General features: G+C 38.3%; 1 protein-coding gene across 1 annotated transcript; it reads left to right on the top strand.

The window, feature by feature from the left end:
* Positions 1-2,830: 2,830 nt before the first annotated feature.
* LOC143029199 (dihydroorotate dehydrogenase (quinone), mitochondrial-like) lies at positions 2,831-22,026 on the top strand. Its single transcript, XM_076191754.1, has 3 exons — positions 2,831-3,005; positions 21,192-21,351; positions 21,524-22,026. Exons 1-3 carry the CDS (start codon positions 2,846-2,848, stop codon positions 21,591-21,593), a joined length of 390 nt encoding a protein of 129 aa, XP_076047869.1. The 5' UTR covers positions 2,831-2,845; the 3' UTR covers positions 21,594-22,026.
* The last annotated feature ends 743 nt before the right edge of the window (positions 22,027-22,769 follow it).

Raw genomic sequence — 22,769 nt, 5'->3', positions numbered from 1 at the left:
TACTCGATCTATCGATCACTAGTCGCAAAAGCATGATAACCGATGTAGAAGTTGGTGAAACTGTTGCAAATAGTGATCACAATTTAGTTAGATTCAAACTACTAAAAAAAAATTTAGGATACTTGTGTTTCTAAAATACCTGATTTCAGTAAAGCTCAGTTCATAGGACTACGTCAGGCACTTCAACTTACAGATTGGGAGGCAAAATTAAGCGAAAGGCCTGTAGATCAGATGTGTGAAATATTTCAAATATGCTCACTAAGATGATTCATACATTCCTGTTAAAGACAGACGTCCCCCTAATCAGGCTCACCCAAAATGGCTTGACAAAGAAACTGAAAAAAGTATTGCTAAAAAGAGACAGGCTTACATGAAATATAAGTGCTCGGGTGCATCTAATGACTATCAAAGTTATGTATTAATACAGAGAGATTTAAAAAAGACAAAAAAAAACAAAAACAACCATATGAAATGAATATCGCTGATAAATCCAAAGAGAATCCAAAAGAATTCTATAGTTACATTAGAGATAAAAAGGTTTTTAGGAATCACATTGGCCCACTATTATCTGCTAACAGTCAACTTGAATATTCAAATGAAGGAATGTTTGATGTTTTAAACAATTATTTTAGCTCAGTATTCGTAAACGAAATACTTCAAAGTGAACTCCAAACTGAAACCTGTGAAAAGTCTAGGGTAAACTTACTGACTATGGTAAATATAACAAAAGAAAAAATTAAAAGGTGTATAGAGAAACATAAATTTAATAAAACACCAGGGCCTGACAGCTGCCATCCAAGAATCTTAAAGGAAGTTAAAATTGAGATTGTTGTTCCATTAGAAATTTTCAAGAAGTCCATCATATCTGGAGTTGTCCAAAGAGAATGAAAGCTAGCTAACGTTACTCCCATATTCAAAAAAGGTGACAAAAAGAAACCAAATTACAGGCCTATAAGTTTGACTTCAATCATAGGAAAATGATGGAAACTATCATCAGAGATGCTATCAAACATCATTTAGAAAGTAACTGTTTGATAAATGATAGCCAGCATGGTTTCAGACAGAAACATTCTTGCGTGACTAACTTACTTGAATTCTACAACACAGTTATCTCAAATTGTGACAAAAGAAACAATATAGGTTTAATATATCTAGACTTTGCAAAAGCTTTTGATACTCTCCCCCATGAAAGACTAGTTACTAAATTAGCTCCACACTGAATAAGTGGTGGCCTATTAAGTTGGACTAGTAATTGGTTGAATGATCAAAAACAGAGAGTTGTTTTAAATGGAAAAACTTCTGGATGGAAAAATGTAACAAATGGAGTTCCTCAGGGTTCCATTCTCGGGCCACCTCTATTCATAGACCATGGACTAAACTCTACTGTTCCAAATTTGCTGATGATAAAAACTGTGCGGAATGGCAAATGATCACTTAAACCAATTAGATATTCAAGAAGATTTAGATAAATTACAGCAATTGTCTGAGAAGTGGCTAATGAAATTTAATACAAGTAAATGTAAGGTAATGCACATAGGTAAAAATAAGAGTAAGTACAATTATAAATTATTTGGAAATTCATTAACAAAAGTGGATAGTGAAAAGGATCTCAGCATAATTATCAGTAATGATCTCAAATCATCCAAGCAGTGTATTTCAGCCTCTGAGAAAGCAAATAAGATTCTAGGACTGATTGCGCTATCTTTTGATTTCAAAAGTCCATCACTCATTAACAAGCTATATAAATGTAGTTTGTCCACATTTGGAATATGCTCTTTTGGTATGGTCACCAAACTTCATTAAAGACATTGACAGATTGGAAAAAGTACAATGGCGAGCCACAAAACTGATTCCAAATATCAAAAATAAATCATATGAAAATCAACTAAAACGTATGAATCTGTTTTCCTTAAAAAAGCTTAAACTCAGAGGTGACTTGATACAGGTCTTTAAGATTCTAAAGGGAATTGACAACATCAAAAGTGACAAAATTTTCACACTGAATGAGAATCCGACAGGAAACAATGGTCTCAAACTCAGGAAATAGATTTAATTTGGAAGTACAGTAAGTAGAAACAACTTTGCCAACCGTGTAATTAATGAATGGAATAAACTTCCTACAGAGGCAGTGCAATGTGGTTCAGTTCGAAGCTTTAAGAATCATTTAGATAAACACCTAAGCAAGATACTGTAATGACTATCATTTATTTTATATTATTTGTTTGTTTTGTTATCGTTTGTCTGTTTGTTTATTATTATTTGTTTGATTCACATTTATTATTAGTTATATGTCAATTCATTATTATTTACTATTTACCTGTTTGTTTATTATTTAACTATACCTGTGCATTCATTTGTGTATTTTATTTATTATTTACATTATTACAGTTTTTATTTATTCATTTATTTGTGTATCATTATTATGATTTTTTTCACATCCAACATAGATATGGACCAAAAGGTCTCCTGTCGGCATGGTCCGCCTTTGTAACCCTTTGTAAATAAACTTACCAATATAGATTGTGTAGGTTTCTCTTTTGTGGTTATAAATATGTACCAAGCTACATTACCCTTGATCCCAGCAGTGGGGTCAGGGGTCAGGGATGATCCTTCATCCACAAGCTTATGGAAGGAGTGTTAATGGGTTTTGATTGTATGTGAAGTGAATGTGAGCTTTGACTTGGTAATCCCCTTGTAAGGGAGGAAGGGTCTTCTGTGTATATGTATGTTGAATCCTGTCACTGTGGTGGTAATCTTTTGTTTAGTGTAATTGCTGATCATAAGTTTCTAGCCACCATTTGAAAAAAAAAATCATATTAGGTTGTATAAATTAACATTCTTTTCAATGCAGACCAGGGTGGATGGTTTAATTGTGAGCAACACAACCATATCACGGCCTGACCACCTTCAAAGTCAACACAAGGTAGAAACTGGCGGATTAAGTGGAGCCCCAGTTCGATCTCTAGCAACACAAACTATCAAGGATATGTACATTCTAACTAAAGGTATGTATTATATATTTAACTTGTCAATACCCAAAGATCATTTTACTAATATTACTTCAGTTTAAGCTAAAATTATTAAAATCATATTGTTATACCTTAAAGCATGCATTTCATACTTAGAAATATATGTACACACACACAGACAAACATACATATGTGCACATATATATACTACACACTTGATTGCAACCACCACCACAGGTTTCTATAAATAGCCTCCTTCTCTACAGACAAACAATAGATTACTATATCATTTTCACAATTAACCACTTCAGTACAATGACACTCACGTAGGTGTCATGAGGTGCAAGTGGGTACATGAGGATGCTGGTGTTGGGTACATGAGTTACCCCCAGATTTTATGAACTGTGATCATGTTTTCTGTGTTTATTATTACTCAGAGTAAAAGAGAATGAATAATACAGCAGTGACTTTATAATTTATAATGTGAGTAGTGTGATGCATCATACATATGGCAGCCAGTGCTGCATGCAAAAATTTGACTCGTACTGTAATGGTTAAGAGGTTATGGAAATAAATTAAGAAAAACAATATGTCCAAAGGATATGAAGAAATACAGTTTTCCATATAGATGTATAAATATGTGGAATAGCTTAGAAGGTGATATAGCTCAGGCTCAAACAATACATACATATACCAAGGGCTTTTTCCCCCTTACGAGGGAGGTAGCCAAAAAGCAAAGGCATAAAAACGACTCCCACCCATTCCATCCCTAAAACACTCCACTCCCCTCCACCCTCTACCCTCCCTCTTATCTTGGCATCTTCTGGATGACGGGTCATCCCTGCATCTTATCCACTGCCCTAGGTCAGAAGCAGTGTCACAAGACACAACACATCCACAGCAAGGCCGCTTCATTAAATCAGCGACCCACCCTTCTCCTTCCCCTCGTGCAGAAAACGAAAAGATGGGGGAGAAATCCCTTTCTCACACATACTACCTCACCCCCATACCCCAAACCATTCTCCATTCACCCCTGTCTTCTGTCCTCTCCCGTCCTTCCTCAACAGAAATTCCCTCTTCCCCAAAACCCCTTTTACCCCATCCATCAATCTCATCCTAGGTTGCCCCCTCATGTTCACTCCCTCCACATCTGCCTTCCATACCTCTTTTACTAGTCTACATTCTACCTCCACCTCCACTCCACCCTATCCTGCCACATTCACCTTCAAGTATCTAAAACTATCCACTTCCTCCAGTCTCTCTCCCTTAATGCTCACTTCCAGTCTGCTGCCCTTTTCACCCCTTGTACATCTCATTTATCTTCAACTTTTTTCTTTCACACACTCTCCCAAACTCTGTCACCAACTTCCTCAATCCCTCCTCTGATCCTGCTACAAGCGCAGTGTTGTCCACAAACAACAGCTGGCTCACCTCCCACTTTTCTCCATTTTCTTTAACCATCTCCAATCCCTGACCCACCACCCTTGCATTTACCTCTCGCACCACCCCATCCATGTATAAGTTGAACAGCCAGGGTGACATAACATATCCCTGACAAAGTCCCACCTTTACTTCGAACCACTCATTCTCCATTTCTGATCCTGACACATGCTCTACTACTCTCGTAAAAACTCTTGACAGCTCCTAGAAGCTTTCCTCCTATCTCGTATATCTGCAAAACCTCCCACAATGCCTTCCTGTCTACCCTGTCACAAGCCTTTTCCAGATCCATAAAAGCCCAAAAAACATCCTTACCTTTTCCTATAGCTTTCTCACATATCTGTCTTACCACAAAAATAAGATAAATGGAAATCATAGATATAAATTAAGTCAGAACTGTACATGAATTTGAGTGTAGTTATATTAAAAAATTAGAGAATAGGATACAGGACTCAACGAGCATTGCTCCTTTCCTGTATACCGTATTTTTCGGACCATAAGGCACTTCGTACCATAAGGCGCACCCGTAATTTGCTATTCCCCGTCCTTACATAAGGCGCCCCTGACCATAAGGCGCACCTAGTCTCGTCATCGGATAATCATGCATATGTGAGTGCATTCAGAACTGAACATTTTCATTGTTGAATGAGAAAAATCGGTTGGGATTTAGCAAAATTACAAAAATAAATGATATATATTTTTATTTTGGTCAGTGAAATCAGACCACCTCCATGGACGGCCTGCCCTGCCAATACCCCTAATGAACAACATAAACATGTTATGGGAATTGTGGGGAATAAAACCAACATTAGCAGTCTTATTCCCGGAATTCTCTATTCACTTAAAAACACAAGATTACAAATGAAGGTAAATTTTTAGTTTCGACCATGGGCACAATATAGCAATAGAAAATTAATTATTTATTAATATTGTAAATTATAATGTATCAACGTAATATGCAATTTTGTGAGCGGAAATAAAAAACAAAAAAGGTGCTAAAACAGATTTCGTAAGTAACGAAGTCGTGGCGGACGAATGGTACGCCATGTTTGTTATGATAGGTGCCGATGTCGAAGAAATGAAAGGATGATAAATTTGTCTAACCTAACCTAATCTGTGTTTAATAAATCATTACCTGCAAATTAAATGTCATCCGGCTCGTCCTCGTTGTCATTGTTGTGAGAGATGTTGGCGGGCTTTTCAACCACTCTCTCAGCTTGCGGGGTATACAATGTTCTTGCAGCTTGAAGGAATGCATGTATCTCTGCTCCATAACATTCCTTCAAGAAAATGTACTTAGCGAGGTACTGTCGGAAGTACCGAGGCCGTCAATTAACAGACGACAAGATGGCGTCCCGATCCTATGCTACCGACTTCGTTCATTAGCATATTTGCTTGTAGCAAGGTATTTTTTATTTTTATTTCCGCCCACAAAATTGCATATTACGTTGATACATTTTAATTTACAAAATTGATAATTAATTTTCTATTGCTATATTGCGCCCATGGTGGAAACTAAAAAAAATACCCAAATGAATACAGTCTGAGTGGAGTGAGACTAGACCAATGCAAAATGGCTGTCTGTGTTGTGGACGCTATCATGTCATAGCCATGATAGCGTGAATGAATGCAGTGGCATGGACTCAAAAACTGTCGAAGTTTTCGCAATTTTCTTGTCAAGATACATGCATCTTGGTTATAACTTGGTTGTAACTTTTGCTAGGCTTATGCACTGTCACCAGGCTAACTACGAAATGTGTCAAAATAGTACATCACTCTCCGAGTCATTTTTTGTACTGAAGCCACACATAAGGCGCACCTCACAATAAGGCGCACCACCAGAATTTGGCCGATTTTAAGGATTTTGACCGCGCCTTATGGTCCGAAAAATACGGTACTACAATTAGGTAAATAAATAACATTTCATTAACAACTATTCACACGTCATTTACATTCATAGTATTAGCGAGTATATATGAAGTATGTTTTATATGTAGCTCAAATAAAATAATGTGATACAGTAAGTCCTTGTTATACGGTACATATGCGTTCCTGAAAACCTTACTGCAAATTGAAATTACCGTATACCGAACCCATTATAACATGTAATAATAGGATATGGCAGACATACCTTCTCCCTGCTCTTTCTTCTTCAAAATATCTAGCGGATACCGTATCTGTGAATTTTTCGTACTGTAAATAGAATCGAGGGTAGTAATTACCAAATACCGTAACTGTGAATTTACCTGATAAAGAATTACCATATAAGGAGGACCCACTGTATAAGTTATATATATATTGTTACAAATCTTATGAATACTTTTCGCTTGTAACAACAATATTCTAAGATGTTATGAATGATTCCCATGACCCTATATCTTTGGGATATCTGCTCACAGAATAAAATTAGTAAAGGTTTGTATTGGGTGGCTAATGAGACAAAATTGAAATTAATATATAAATGATTTAGCACTACAATATATGAATGAATGCGTACAGTACAGGGGTAGAGTAACAACTAACCACTAAACCTTGAGTTGGCACAAAAACATACAGAAGCTTGCTTGGTTCTCCCTACAGACTGTACAACAATGGTAAATAAATAATACAATGACAATATTAAGGACTAACAACATCCCAAACATAATTACACAATTGCAATATTAATTATACAATGGTTAAAATATGTATCATAATTGAACAATTCGTAAGTATTACACATATCAATATTCACAAATATACAGTGCTAACATGTATACCATAACATTGCTCAGCCACCACCACTCGGTGACCCCACTGAGCAAACAAGAAATGACCAGGCAAGACAAAATCAAAACATACATAATACAATCCACACATGCAATAGTGTGATTACAAAGTGTGGAAAAGAATAACATTAGCACACCCTAATACATAAACATAACATACATATACCAAAGGCTTTTTCCCCCTACACTGGGGACATAAGGACAATACATAGGAATATACAGGTTGACATTAAAAAATCCGGCAACCTTGGGACCTGAGGACTGCCGGATTTTTGAAAATGCCGGATTTTTGAAGTTTATAATTTTGTATGGTGTACCCTGTATATATTTAAAGAAAATTATCACCTGTACAGTCCTTTAATGGGAAAAATAAACACTAAGTGAAAAGCAAATGAAATTTTATTATTCACGAACTAAATAAAATACAGTAAAGATAGTTATACAGAATTTTAATTAAACTAAATAAAATACTCTGTACTGTACTTCTTAGGAAAGAAGCTAAATAGCAGATGGGCTTTTTACACAATGTCGTATGTTTCACAAATGGTTCACACAGACACATTGTTACCAAGTTTTTTTATATTTCCACTTTCTCTGCGATCGATAACGCATGATGTTTGCGTTTTATGCCACATTTCTTCTTTGTTGATTCCATATTGGGGCTATACAACAACAAATAAATGTTATAATGAGGAGAATAATGAGAAAAATTAGCAGGATTACTTGTTAGCATGAACCGACAGCTGATTCTGGCATAAGCGGCAGATCCAGAAAACAGTGGCGCACCAACGCGGGAAATATGAAAATCAAAATGAGCTCCCGAAATCTGTCCCGGATTTCTGAAGGTTCCGGATTTATGGTTGCCGGATTTTTGAATGTCAACCTGTATACACAAAATAATACAAGAAAAATAAGTACTGCATACAATTGCAAGAAACATACATAAGAAATGTACACAAACATAAGGAATACACAAAAAAACTGTACACAAACACAAGAAATACACAAAGGAACTGGCGCCAGTTAAACACGAGAAAAACACAGCAATTGCCAGACGTCCAGGACATGATACTTAATAGCTAAACGTTACAAAATGCAATTCGAGACATTACACTTAAGAGCTAAACAAAAATGGTAAACATCACAAAGAATACAAGACACCATGAATATATCATAAGCAATACACAAATACAGTTTAAGCAGACAAAGGACCCCTTGACCGAAGATTATGATTATGAGGGGTAGATATACAAGGCAGGCATTGGGGGAGGCCAGGTAAATGCAGGGATAGGCACTTTTATAACCTTAAGCCTATCCTCATGTAACACCTCACTCAGTCCCTGTGAAGGATCAAAGATCCTGAACTTATTAGGATGTAACTGTTCCATCAACAAAAAGGAACCTGCAAATCTACAATTGAGCTTAGATTGGCAGTCAGGCATGCTTTTATACACATGATCCCCAATGCTAATTTTAACAGGCTTAGCCCATAGATGCTGGTTTTTCAACATCTTGGCATTGGAAACATCAAATTGACTTCTAACAGAACTATAGATAGAATGCAAAGTGTGACTTTGGAGTTGGCCATAGTCCTCAATATTGTTGAGGGGATGAGGAGGACTATCAAGCACATCATAAGGGAACCATTTTCCACTCCATAGATAATATAATGAGGCGTCTTGCCTGTACAGACATTAATGGTGCTGTTAATACAAGCACTGACATGGGGAAGCCAATCCTCCCCAGATTCATGAAGGTTATTAGCAATGTGCCAGAGTACATCTAAAATCTTCCTATTTGTCCTCTCCACAAGACCATTGGATGCAGGATGGGAACCAGTCACAAATGTTTGTGTGATGCCATAACACTCGCAAATGCTCACTAAAACCTCATACCTACATTCCAACCCATTGTCACTAAGGAGCACTGAAGGAGTAGTGTATGGACACAAAACATGAGAAACTAAAACATGGGCTACTACTGGAGCAGACTTGTTATGTAAGGGAGCCAATATTACAAAACAACTAAAGTGGTCCACACACACAAGGACATACACTGAACCTTGAATACTATAGCCATAATCTGAAAAGGACGAGAAGGAGTAGGGGACTCTAAGATGGGAGCAGTGTATATAGAACCTTTGTTCTGGGCACAAGAGCTACATTGGGCTACATGAGAGGTAATGTCTAGTCACATTTTTGGCCAATAATACTTCTACATGCCATAGCCAGGGTTTTGTCATGACCTAGGTGACCAGCCTGAGGGGCATCATGAGCAAGGGACAGAACAACAGGAACTAGGGAGTCAGGGATCACTAGTTGTGCCACATCCTGCTCAACCACTTCCACAATATGAATAAGAACCTTGTCCTGCAAAGAAAATTGGGACAGGGGAACAGGTAAATCTGGTAAGGTCGTATCATCACCAGACTCCAAAGCCTAAATAACAGCAGACCAAACAGGGTCCTCACCCTGAGCTTTGGCTAGATCCTTCAGAGAAGTTGTCAATTACTGTAACAGCAGTAATAGGGATATTACGTGAAAATGCATCGGCAACATTGTTTGCACACCATGGAATATGCTTAAGGGTTGGGTTAAATTCTTCAATCATGAGAAACCATCTGGCTAGGCGACCAGTTAAATTCTTGCCTTAGAAAAGCTGAATGACAGTAGCGTGGTCCATGTAGACCAGCATTTCTCAACCAGGGTTCCCCAGAACCCTAAGGTTCTACAAAAGGTCCCTAAGGGTCCCGCGAGAACAAGTGAGAAAAGCTAATGCACTTATGATTTTTTATTTAATTTCATATATATATTATAATTAAACACGCATGACATATTCTTGGTTATTGTAGTAATGTAATATAAACATCATCATATCTAACCTATTATTACAATGAAAATAAAATTATAAATTTATTTTACATAATTTTTTTTTTTTTTTTTTTTTTTTTTTTGCACAGGGGTTCCTTGAGACGTGCAATTTATTCTAAAGGTTACACAAGGGTAAAAAAATTGAGAAACGCTGATGTAGACTGTAACAGGATATCCAAAAATGATATCACAAAAATGCTTTAAAGCCCACACCACTGCCAAGGCCTCCAGATGAGTGACAGAGTAACGAGACTTAGGCTTGTTAAGAATGCAACTAGCATATGCAAGAACATGGGGTCTACAATTATCTACTTGCTGCATAAGTACAGCTCCAATACCTGTACCAGAAGCATCTGTACAAATAGTAAAGAGAAGGCTATAGTCTGGGAATGCCAACACAGGGGAATCAAAACTTTCCTGATGAACATCACGCCATTGGAAGGAAGTATCCTTCTTGAGGAGATATGTTAGTGGGGAAGCAATTGAAGCAAAATTCCTAATAAATGCACGATAGTACCCTGCCAGACCAAGGAAGGAACATACATTCTCAACTGACTTAGGTATAGGGAAGTCCCTAACTGCTTTGACCTGATCATCAGTAGTGTGAACTAAACTTAAGAAAAGAACACTTGGGCTAATTGAGTTTCAATCCAACATCAGCAAACTGTTGCAAGACCATGGACAATTTAGTGAAGTGGCTATCCACATCCTTGGAAACTAAGATACAATCATACAGGTAAACAAGAAGTCTGTTGCCTATTAGACCATGAAAAATGGAGTTAATCAAGCGCTGGCAAGTCAAAGGAGCATTCTGCAAACCCATGGGGCAAGGAAGCCATTCATTATGTCCATTGGGAGTAGAGAAGGCCATGACCTTATGAGACTTCTCCTCCAGCGGTATCTGCCAAAAACCCACTTTCAAGTCTAAGGTGGTGAACACCGTATTACCAGTGCTAATGGACTGAAGAAGGTCACTTAGTACAGGCAAATGATAATGGTCAGGAATAGTGACCTCATTAACTCACCTATAATCAATAACAGGATGAAAAGTTCCATCCTTCTTAGGCACCAGAAGGAGGGGTGAGTTCCACTCTGGGTGAGACTCTTGTACAATGCCTTCACGTAACATGTCGTCAACCAAGGACTGTGCAACAAGAGTGAGGCAACCTGTAAGAGAGAATGTAAACAGGATGACCACCTGGTTCAAAATCAATTCTATGAACTGCATAATCTGTAAGTCCTAATGGATCACCAGGCAAAGCCAAAGCCTGAGGGTGGGTCACTAACAGTTCAATGAGACAAGGCGTCTCAATAGGAAAATCAGTCTCACCTACAAACATTGCAAATTTGGAGGCCAAGTGAGCTGTGTCACTCACTTGTGGAGACTGTAGTACAGAAGCTGCAATGATAGGTGAATCTCGAAAAACATCAACGGCAATTTTTTCAAAGGAGCCTAAGTGACTGCCAGGAGAGAGAGTGATAGGAGCACCTGTGACATTGGATACCTTAGCTGTGGTAACATGATCCTCATGAATAGTGGAGAGAGTCCCTTCCAAAGCAAGGCGACGAACACAGAGTCAGGCTGAGATAAAACATCAGACCCAATTGGAGCACCTGAAATGCGCACCAGAACTCAAACTGCGCTTGAAGGTCCAGTACAATGCTCTCCAATAACAACAGCAGCACAAGAAAAAATAGGAGAGTTAAAATGAGGAGGTCCCTTAGAAGGCAACTGAACAACCTGATCTTGCACAGGAGGGGAGTCACAAATGGAAACTGTTCAAAATAGCATCCAAAATACGAAATGCACAAAAGAAACATTCACAATATTGTTTAAACCAGCTGCCACCATTTTATGTATTGGGTGGCTAATGAAACAAAATCAAAATTAACATGTAAATGATTTAGCACTACAATCAAGGTTGATGTGGATGAAGGTGAAGCTGGGAAGGGAGATGTGGCTAATGAAACAAAATTAAAATTAATATATACAGTAAATGATTTAGCACTACAATCAAGGTTGATGTGGCTGAAGGTGAAGCTGGGAAGGGAGATGTGGGTTTTTGTAAGAGCGTATGGGCCTGGTAGTGAGAAGAGTGTAGAGGAAAGGGAGGCTTTTTCGGTAGATATAATTGAGTGCATAGAGGGATTAGGGAGAAATTTCAATGTAGTTGTATTGGGAGACCTTAATGCTAGGATAGGAAATAAACCAGTAGACGGAGTGGTTGGGAAGTATGGAGTTCCAGGTAAAAATCGTAGTAGAGAATTGATGGAGATGTGTCTTGAAAGAGAGTTGATGATAACAAATACAATGTTTAGGAAGAAAGTCAAGCATAAGTACACATAGGAGAGGGTGGTGGATGGAAGGTGTGGCAGATATAGCATTAATGGACTATATAGTGGTGACCAGGAGTATGGTAGGAAGAGTTAAGGATGTACATGTTCTAAGGGGAGAGAGTGGGGGAATATCAGATCATTTTCTGGTGGAAGGTAAATTGAGAGTGGAGAATAGGTGGAGAGAGAGGAAAAGGGCAGAAGGTAGGGAGGTACTTAGAGTGAACTACTTAAATGAGAAAGAAAAGGAGAATGAGTATAAGAAGAAGCTGAAAGAGGAGTGGGAGGGAGTGAAGGATAGATTAGAACTAGGAGTGGAGGAGGAATGGGGATGGTTCAAGGAGGGAGTCATAAGGTGTGGAACAAGGAGGGCAGGAGGAAATAGAAGGAAACAAAGAAGGGTGTAGAAGAGAAGAAACAGGCATTCATAGATTGGCTACAAATTAGGACAAGGGAATTGTATGAGAGGTATAGAGTAAAGAGAGGGAAAGTTAAGCATAAGATAAAGGAAGCAAAGAGGAGAGCAGATGTGAAATGGGGTAAAAGTATGACAGAAAATTTTGAAAGTAATAAAAAGATGTTTTGGAAAGAAATTAAAAGAGGAAGAGGAGGCGAATAAAGTAGAGAAGAAAAGGTAAAAGGTGCAGATGGAGAGATGATAATGGAAGAGAAGGCAGTGAGAGGAAGGTGGACAGAGTATTTTAGGGAGTTGCTAAATGTGAAGGAGGATAGGGAGAGAAAGGTAGTTGCAGTGGGAAGTGCTAAGAAAATGAGAGTGATGAGTGAGGAAAATGGAGGAGAAATAGGAAAAGATGAAGTGAAAGCAGCTGTTAAGATGATGAGAGCAGGTAAGGCACCTGGGTTGGATGGATGCCATGCAAAATGTCTGAAAAAAGGAGATACAGTGATGGTGGACTGGCTGGTGAGGTTTTTTATTGTTTGTTTAAGAGAGGGTAGAGTGCCGGAGGACTGGAGGAGTGCCTGTATAGTTCCGCTTTACAAGGGAAAGGGTGACAAGTGTGAGTGTAGTAGTTTCAGAGGGATCAGCTTGTTGAGTGTTGGGAAGGCTTATGGGAGGATCTTGATTTAGAGGATTAGGAGAGAAACAGAGGGAGTAATTGGTGAGGAATAGTGTGGTTTTAGGACAGGTAGGGGTTGCATGGATCAGATTTTTGTGGTAAGACAGATATGTGAGAAAGCTATAGGAAAAGGTAAGGATGTTTTTTGGGCTTTTATGGATCTGGAAAAGGCTTACAACAAGGTAGACAGGAAGGCACTGTGGGAGGTTCTGCAGATATATGGGATAGGGGGAAATCTGTTAAGAGCAGTCAAGAGTTTTTACGAGAGTAGTCAAGCTTGTGTTAGGATTAGAAATGGAGAGAGTGAATGGTTTGAGGTAAAGGTGGGACTTCATCAGGGATGTGTTATGTCGCCCTGGCTATTCAATTTATACATGGATGGAGTGGTGCAAGAGGTGAATGCAAGGGTAGTGGGTCAGGGGTTGGAGATGGTTAAATAAAATGGAGAAAAGTGGGAAATAAGGCAGTTGTTTGCTGACGACACTGCGCTTGTAGCAGATTCAGAGGAGGGATTGAGGAAGTTAGTGACAGAGTTTGAGAAGGTGTGAGAAAGAAGGAAGCTGAAGATAAATGTGGGCAAAAGTAAGGTGATGAGATGTACAAGGGGAGAGAGTGACAGCAGGCTGGAAGTGAGCATTAAGGGAGAGAGACTGGAGGAAGTGGATAGTTTTAAATACTTGGGTGCGAATGTGGCAGGAAAGGGAGGAGTGGGGGTGGAGGTAGAATGTAGATTGAGAGAAGCGAGTAAATGCCTTGGTGGATTAAAAAGTGTAATGAGAAATAGACATCTGGGAATGGATGCTAAGAAGAGGTTATATGAAGGAGTGATTGTGCCAACAGCACTGTATGGGGCAGAAACATGGAACATAAGAGAGGAAGAGAGAAGGAGTTTGAATGTGTTTGAGATTAAATGTCTGAGAAGTATGATAGGGCTAGGCTAGATAGAGTGAGAAATGAGGAGAACAGGGGTGGAAAGGGAGTTGGGAGAAAGGGTTGATGAAAGAGTATTAGGATGGTTTGGACACATGGAAAGAATGAGTGAAGAAAGGTTAGTATAAAAGGTGTGGAGGGCAGAGGAGGAAGGGGTGAATATGAGGGGGCATCCTAGGATGAGATGGATGGATGGGGTGAAAGGATCATTACAAAAGAGAGGAATGTCTGTTGATGAAGGACGGAAAAGGACAGAAGATAGGGGTGAATGGAGAAGGGTTGTGTATGGATGATGCTGTGATGCATGAAGGGGAGTGGGTGGGGGATGGTAGGTGAGGAAGTATGTATGAGAAAAAATTTGACGCAGCCCGAAGGGATTTCTCCCCGTCTTCTCCTTTTCTGCATGAGGGGACGGAGAGGGGGGTTCACCGAATTTATGAAGCGGCCTTGATGTGGATGAGCTGTGTCTTGCAACACTGCTTCTGACCCAGGGCAGTGGACAGGATGCAGGGATGACCCGTCATCCAGGAGGTGCCAAGATAAGAGGGAGGGAGGAGGGTGGAGGGGAATGGAATATGTAGAGAATGAAATGGGTGGGAGTGGTTTCTATGCCTTTTTCTTTTTGGCTACCCCCTGTGTAAGGGGGAAAAACCCTTTGGTATATGTATGTAGCACTACAATATACAAATGCATGCATACAGTACAGAGGTAGAGTAACAACTAGCCACCAAACCTTGAGTTGGCGTGAAAACATGCAGAAGCTTGCTTGGTTCTCCCTACAGACTACAACAATGGTAAATAAATAATACAGTGACAATATTAAAGACTAACAACATCCCAAAAATAATTACACAATTACAGTATTAATTATACAATTGTTAAAATATGGATCTCATAATTGAACAAAACGTAAGTAAAATACATAACAATATTCACAAATATACAATGCTGACACGTGTACCATAACAGGTAACCACACCATTTTTTATCATGAAAATGGAAAAAACAATGATACAACTGGAAAGTTTAACATTATTCATTAAAGGTAATAGAAATAACAAGATAATTATAACCAAGGACATATAACTGAATTAAAGAATTACAAATAAATTGTAAACATGATTCCAAGTTCTTAAACACAATTATTAATGGGGGTGAAAGAGAAATAATTACCAAGAGATTCACTGTCCAGGCTTCCCATGTCACTGCCATAGACTTCACACAAAAGATCCTAATTAATAGCCGAGTTAAATATATAACAGGGGGAGGAAGGACTTACTTTTTTTATAGCCGATAATCTCTGCTCAAGGATATGTCTTCTCTATGTGCTATCCTCAGTCTTTCTCTGCCTCCCACATGCCCAAAGCGCTCATTCCTCCAGTACAAAATTACCCCTGATTGGCCCGTAGAATCGGCGTTTATTGAGTTTGAACCTGATTGGCCAAGACAGACTAAACATATTTGCACAAACACTGGTGACACTTCTTGTGCAAATACGATGTAAATGTTGTTACTCAATACCTTGAATTAATACATAAATTTGTCTTGCATCAACAGAAAAACATAATAACAATTCGGTTTGGCATTTTTACAGAATAATACACAAAATAGTAATGAATCTTACAGATCTAAACATGATTCAATAGAATATTAATATGCTGACCCAAAACATTTGGATATCTCCCGACATGTAACATGCAGAATGTAATGCTCCATTTTCATTTGTTGAATAACTGATGTCTTTTCACCAAAATAATAATTATATTTATACATTACATATATAGGATACTCATATGTAACAATATATATACATATATATATATATACATACATACATATACCAAGGCTTTTTCCCCCTTACAAGGGAGGTAGCCAAAAAGGAAAAGGCATTAAATCACTCCCACCCATTCCATCCCTGAATACACTCCACACCCCTCCACCCTCCCTCTTATCTTAGCACCTCCTGGATGACGGGTCATCCCTGCACCTTGTCCACTATCCTTGGTCAGAAGCAGTGTTGCAAGATACAGCACATCCACAGCAAGGCCACTTCATTAAATCGGTGACCCCCCTCTCCGTCCCCCCATGCATAAAAGGAGAAGACAGGGAGAAATCCCTTCGGGCTGCATCAAATTTTGCTCACACATACTACCTCAACCCCCATCCCCCCACCCACTCCACCTCATGCACCACAACATCATCCACACGCAACCACTCTCCATTCACCCCTGTCTTCTATCCTCTCCCGTCCTTCCTCAACAGACACCCCCCTCTTCCCCAAAGCCCCCTTCACCCCATCCCAGGACGTCCCCCCATGTTCACCCCCTCATATAATTGTAATAGTGTATATATGACATCTGAAGTGATGTGCTGTCAGCGTACCCACACACTTGCCAATCAGTTCAATTGTATAGGCCTGTGCATGAACAACGTATTCAACCCACTTGGGTGTAAACTTTGAATATATGGCCATAATATTACTCTGCAGTTTATCATTCCCCATCAATGTTGTAGTCACAAATTTAAACTACAACAGTATAACAATGGCCTGAATAAAATTGCACAACAGTGACCACTATAGAAAATCAAATATAATATGTCATAAGAATACCCAAAATAGACAGTAATACTTTATTTCCTTTCTCATACTTTGAAGGATATCTGTTGGAAGTTGTAGTGGATTTTACAACCAATATAAATTAGTTTACTTACAGATGAATGTCACCTATCACCTCCAATTTTGTTCTTGGTCCAACTTCAACAGTTCCAATTATATAGGAGCAGTTACTGAAAGGTTGTCTTTTGCATTACAAACAAATTTAAACAAGGTGTTTTGAAATAGGTATTTTGTCAAGTTTTATTTCCACAGACTCAAATTCCCCTAGATGCAATTGTCACACATAAGACATTATTTCCTTTCTCATATTTATTTTGAAGGATACCTGTTGGAAGTTGTAGTTGGTTTTACACCCAATATCTATCAGTTTACTTACAGATGAATCTCACCTATCACCTCCAGTTTTGTTCTTGCCCTAACTTCAACAGCTCCATTTATATAGAAGCAGTTACCGAAAGGTTGTCTTGCATTACTAACAAAACTTAAACAAGAAGCTGTTTTGAAGTAGGCATTTTGTCAAGTTTTATTTCCACAGATTCAAATTGCTGTAGATGCAATTGTCACACATAAGATACAGAACACCTCATCTTACACTGTTACACTCTCACTCTATCCAGACAACAATAGAGTATCTCCTTGAGCAGTGTGTGGCCCAATATGGTGGCTGTTACTAGTTACCTTGGAGCTATGGGTCTCCTGCAAGAGACCTGGAGCAACAGATTGATTTGTTTTTCCAAAATTTAGATATTTGCAATTTTCATTTTCTACCATACAAAATTAAATAGAATTTGATACTTTTTATGCTCAGTTATTTATTGAATATATATATATTTGTCTTCCTTCAAAATGTAACAAAATATTTAGATATTTTATCATTTAAATATGCACAAGATTAACAATAACATACTAAAAAGGAAAAAGAATAGCAGTTTTTCAATTTATCCTTAAATATTTGACCTCACAGGCCTCCTAAGAATTACATACATCCTTGAGCCATAGTCTGCCAGTAGTGTGTGTATAAGTGGGTATGTTTGAAGCTGTGGAGGTACCTGAAAACCATCTTTAAAACAAAAGCATAAAACTGAATATCGTTCTCTTTACATGTCTTTCATGTTCTAAGTTTTGGCAAAGATGTTCTTTAATGAAAAAAAAAAGTACAGTCTCTTTCTATCAGACACTGTATGTTGATAAATGCACCTTACTGAATTATTCACCCACCTTTGTTTTACAAGACAAAATTCGTCATACTTTCAGTCTCACTATTTTTTCCCCTCCACTCCCGTATTTAGATTGAGCTTTTTCCTTTTAAAGCTTAATATTTTATAGTTCTTTATTTCTTCCTGGAACATCATCATTTCTCCCAGTTCCTCTGTTTTTTTTTTGTTCCCTGTAAGCACCTGTAGCTTATATCAAAGAAAATTTTGACTGGTTTAGTCCTGTGTTGGTCACATCTTTTAGCCACCTAGACCCCTCTGCCCCTCCCATGAAGAGCTAAGATGGGAGGAGTGGAGGGGATGGTAGAAGGGAATGAAATGGGTGGGAATAGGTAGGTGCCTCTGATAAGGGGAGAAAAGCTCTCTGTATATAAATAGATAGACCCCATAAATTCAAAATCCTTCCCTTCCTGAATGAGGCAGTCTTGTATATACTATAATATCCAGCAATTTTTGCCCTCCTAAACTTCATGATTTTTTAAATCTTTCACAGTGTAATTTTATCCATGGTAGCCACTACCACTACTGCTTCGATTGGGTTAAACCACACCAGAACCAGATAAAACAATTTCCTATTTTTTCACTTCCTACATAACTGTACTGAGTTCTGGCACTTGAGACCCCTCCAATTCCATCCGATCATGTTCTAACACCAATAACATCTCATAACTAACATCTGCAACTTTACCATTTATCCCTGTTATATCAACTCTAATGGTAATTGCTCAGAATATAAGCATTTTTAGACAAAGGTATGATAAAATGAAGATATCCTAAAACCAAATGTAACAAATGGCAGTGTATGGGACCCTAAGATCTGTCTTTACCAGCAATATTGTCTGTACAAATTGAATCCTTCAGTAACAATCTGTCTTATTTCAAGATACATCTTTAAAAACAACTACTGCTGTCAAAACACATTTGTATATCTATATACTAAAGGCATGTACCCACCTCCACTTATTCCATGCCCATCCATCATCCCTTTGTTTCCCTATTCTCTTTGCTCCTAGTAGATGAGAGGTTATCCCTGTCTCCTCCCCACTGACCAGGTCAGAAGCAACATAGCAAGACACAAAACATTTACAGCAGGGCCAGCCACTTCATTTTATATGGCAACCCTCCCTCCTTGTCCCCTCATGTGATGAATAGAAAAGATAAAGAGAAATCCCTTTGAGCTCCATCAAATTATCATCTATACACAACTGTTCTCCACTCACACCTATCCCTTACTGTCTCCTTTCTTTGGTCAAAAGACATTCTCCAAATACTCAAAGCCCCTTTCACCCCATCCATACATCCCATTTTTGGTCCAGCCCTCAAGTTCATTTCATTCACCTCTGCTTTCACTCAGCTATGGGGAGAAAGGACTTTTGGTATATATACTATAATTTTTTTCTTCCATCTTTCCCTTCTCCATTTTTCTTCTTCTTTCTCCTTCTTCTGTCTATATACCATATAAATCATTTGATGTGACACCAATATTCCCCTGGTTTAGGAAAATCCCATCTCAACATTTAGAAAAAGACCACTTGTAATAAACTGTGAAAGATAGGTGGATAAGTACATTGAAAAATTAGTACATTTTGGTAGTGAATTGGTTTGGTTTTAGAACCAAATGATTATGTGTATCAAACTTGTTCACCTTTTACTTGAGAACAGTGTATGTAATGCTAGAGAAGGAGGAATGGGTGGATTGTGTGTAGGCTACTTAAACTAATAGAGGCTTTCAATGAGGTACGTCACAATTATTCACGAAAATTGTTGCATATGGGAAGACTTGGAGGTAAACTATTTGTCTGGGTGATGGGTCTTCTGATAGACCAATACATGAGAACAATAGTAAAGGATAAGATGTCATAATGGTGGGTAGTGACTAGTGAGGCCCTTTTAAGTTGATACCAGCATCTGTAATGTTTTTATCTATGGAAATGACATAATGGAAGGTACAACCTATGCTAGTACCTTTGCAGATGATTGTAAGATCAAGAGAATAAAATATGAAGACTCTTAAGTTCTTACAAAAAAAAATCTTGACAATATGCCTGGAGTCAAATGTGGAAAATGAACATCAATCCAAAAATGCACAGTATTGGAAATGAGAATAAACTCAATGTGAGATGAGGGAAAGGACCTGGGCCATGGACAAGTCATCTGACAAACATTTCAGTGAGATTGTGGGTGAAATATGCAGATTGTTGACAATCATTTAAGTGGCTTTTCACTTCATAGACAACAATGAAAAAATCAAAGAATGACTGATACCTAAGACATATGCAGCTGTAGTGTGGCCTCCACATACAGTAAAAAATATAGATAAGATTAACAGAATAGTAAGGACAGCAACAAAATTGGTTCCCAGCCTTGCAGGTAAACCATATGAGGAAAGACTAGACAAAGTAGACCTATCATTAAAAGAAGAGAAGGTCACATCACAGTATTGAGATCACTGAAGGAAGTAGAGAAAACTGATATAGCAGAATCCTTCACCTGGGACAGATCATCACAAGATCATGGGAATAAATTGAAGACCATGTGTCAAAAGGAGGTCAAGATTTTTTTTTTTTTTTTTTTTTTTGTACAGATACATTGCTGGGATAGCCTAAATTATTATATAACCCAAGTGAAAACCATATATGAATTTAACTTGTATGATACATGGAGAAAAAATCAGGATGTCACAAGCATGTCTCCTTTCCTGTAAACCTTTTACAAGTAGGTACTCCTACCCTACTAACTTATCCAGACCACTTCCTCACTCACTTAGCACCATGAACCCAAAACAGTTCTAGATAATGACATGATACTGTCCACAAAGATAGAAGCACTGTTGAATTGTGAACATCAAAATACAATACACTGTACAACTAATAAATATATATATATATTTCCTTTTGCACATTTTCTTTTTCATTCTCTTTACTTTTTACATTTTATTCTTAACTGTTGTAACAAGTAATTACACCACAGGTACTCTTCCCATCATTGGTGTTGGTGGGGTATCAAGTGGTGCAGATGCTTATGAAAAAATCCGAGCTGGAGCTAGTCTTGTCCAGCTTTATTCTGCTCTTGTGTATCATGGTCCACCTCTGGTTGATAGAATAACTGAGGAGTTAGAAGAATTGCTCAAGTGAGTTTTTTTCCATATTTGGTTTTAGGTATTACAGTTATGCTTTATTGTTATGAGTATTGTACAATCGTTTCATATTTTAAAAGAGTAATTTTTGCTATATGTTGGATAGTTTCTTCTAGACAACAGTAGAAACCAAGAAAATGTATAATTTTTATACACTCTTTCACAGGAACGATGGTTTCGTCTCTGTAAATGCTGCAGTTGGAATAGATTGTAAGAAGAAACAGCTATCTCAGTGATGTCATATATATATATATATATATATATATATATATATATATATATATGTGTGTGTGTGTGTGTGTGTGTATACACACACATGCAATACATACATTCAGTCATTCCAAAGGCCCATTTTTCCCCTCATATAAGGTGGGTAGCTGAGTCACACAACACACCCACACTATGCACAAACAGTGCCCATTCAACGACACCCATCTCGGGCGCCTTGGTGATGTTGGGTCGCCCTGCCTCTCGTCACACTGCTCAATTTCAACAGGGGATCGATGGTTGTGAAATATCAACCAAGAAATTCAGTGTGATTGATGAGTATACGAATCCTCAATACGTAATCAGGAAATATATTTTGGTAAGACAACATGGTTGATGTATTGTACTTCAACTAGAAAACCAAATAAAAATTTGCATAAGTGAAAGTTGTTTCCCTGCATGATCACGTCTATATTTGTGAAGAGTTAAAGTCACACCTGGCAATCACGTTTTCTATAAAACAGACTGGGTGAGCAAAGGTCGGATTATGTGACGACATGATTAAAAACTGAATGATAGCTACTGGTATACCATGTGGACAGACAAAGTTGGAAATTTCAGTTTTACTTAAATACCGATGACTAAATGTCACTGGTAACAAATTCTCGCTCTCTTGTGTTCCCGCGCCGACGGCATCGAGCTTGACGTACGATGACGGTCGACGCCGCCCAATCCCCGATATCCTTAGCAGAAATTAACGCGTGGAGTATTATGAGCAACACTTAAATAGATTTTCCCATTTTAGTATAATTCTATTATGTGTTAGGTTTTCAGAAATTATTTATATGAGTAGATATTTGCAAAATCTAAGCTAAATCACGTACTGTTTTCTCTACGAGTCGGGATTCGTATCTCGGCCACGCCTTGGTCTACGTACGCCTACTGATTCTGAATTTCTCGTCCCCATTCATGGTTGACCACCCCCACCCGCCTACGCTCCCGCACACGTTCGTCCCTTACTCTCAGTGTTCCCCTTCGCAGAGATGGACACGTTTCTTTACTTAGGCCTACTCTCGTTCCCATTCATTCTCTTTCCCAGAAGTAGGATAAAAGCATGGACAAGGCTGAAGTAGCACGGTCATTCACACAGCCAACTGCCATTTATTGAAATCGACTAAATAGCCGGCCGCGTGTGAACTGGGTAC

This window comes from Oratosquilla oratoria, chromosome 10, assembly GCF_046742065.1.
Source record: "Oratosquilla oratoria isolate Oo_2021 chromosome 10, ASM4674206v1, whole genome shotgun sequence".
NCBI classification, from domain to species: Eukaryota; Metazoa; Arthropoda; class Malacostraca; order Stomatopoda; family Squillidae; genus Oratosquilla; species Oratosquilla oratoria.
The sequence above is the reverse complement of the archived record's forward strand: the minus strand, read 5'-3'. Positions and strand labels throughout refer to the sequence as shown.

Coding starts and splice junctions, on each gene's coding strand:
- LOC143029199 (XM_076191754.1), top strand. CDS start 2,846: ATGCAGACCAGGGTGGATGGTTTAATTGTGAGCAACACAACCATATCA. Junction 3,006..21,191: donor TATGTACATTCTAACTAAAG/GTATGTATTATA, acceptor ATTACACCACAG/GTACTCTTCCCATCATTGGT. Junction 21,352..21,523: donor GAGTTAGAAGAATTGCTCAA/GTGAGTTTTTTT, acceptor ACTCTTTCACAG/GAACGATGGTTTCGTCTCTG.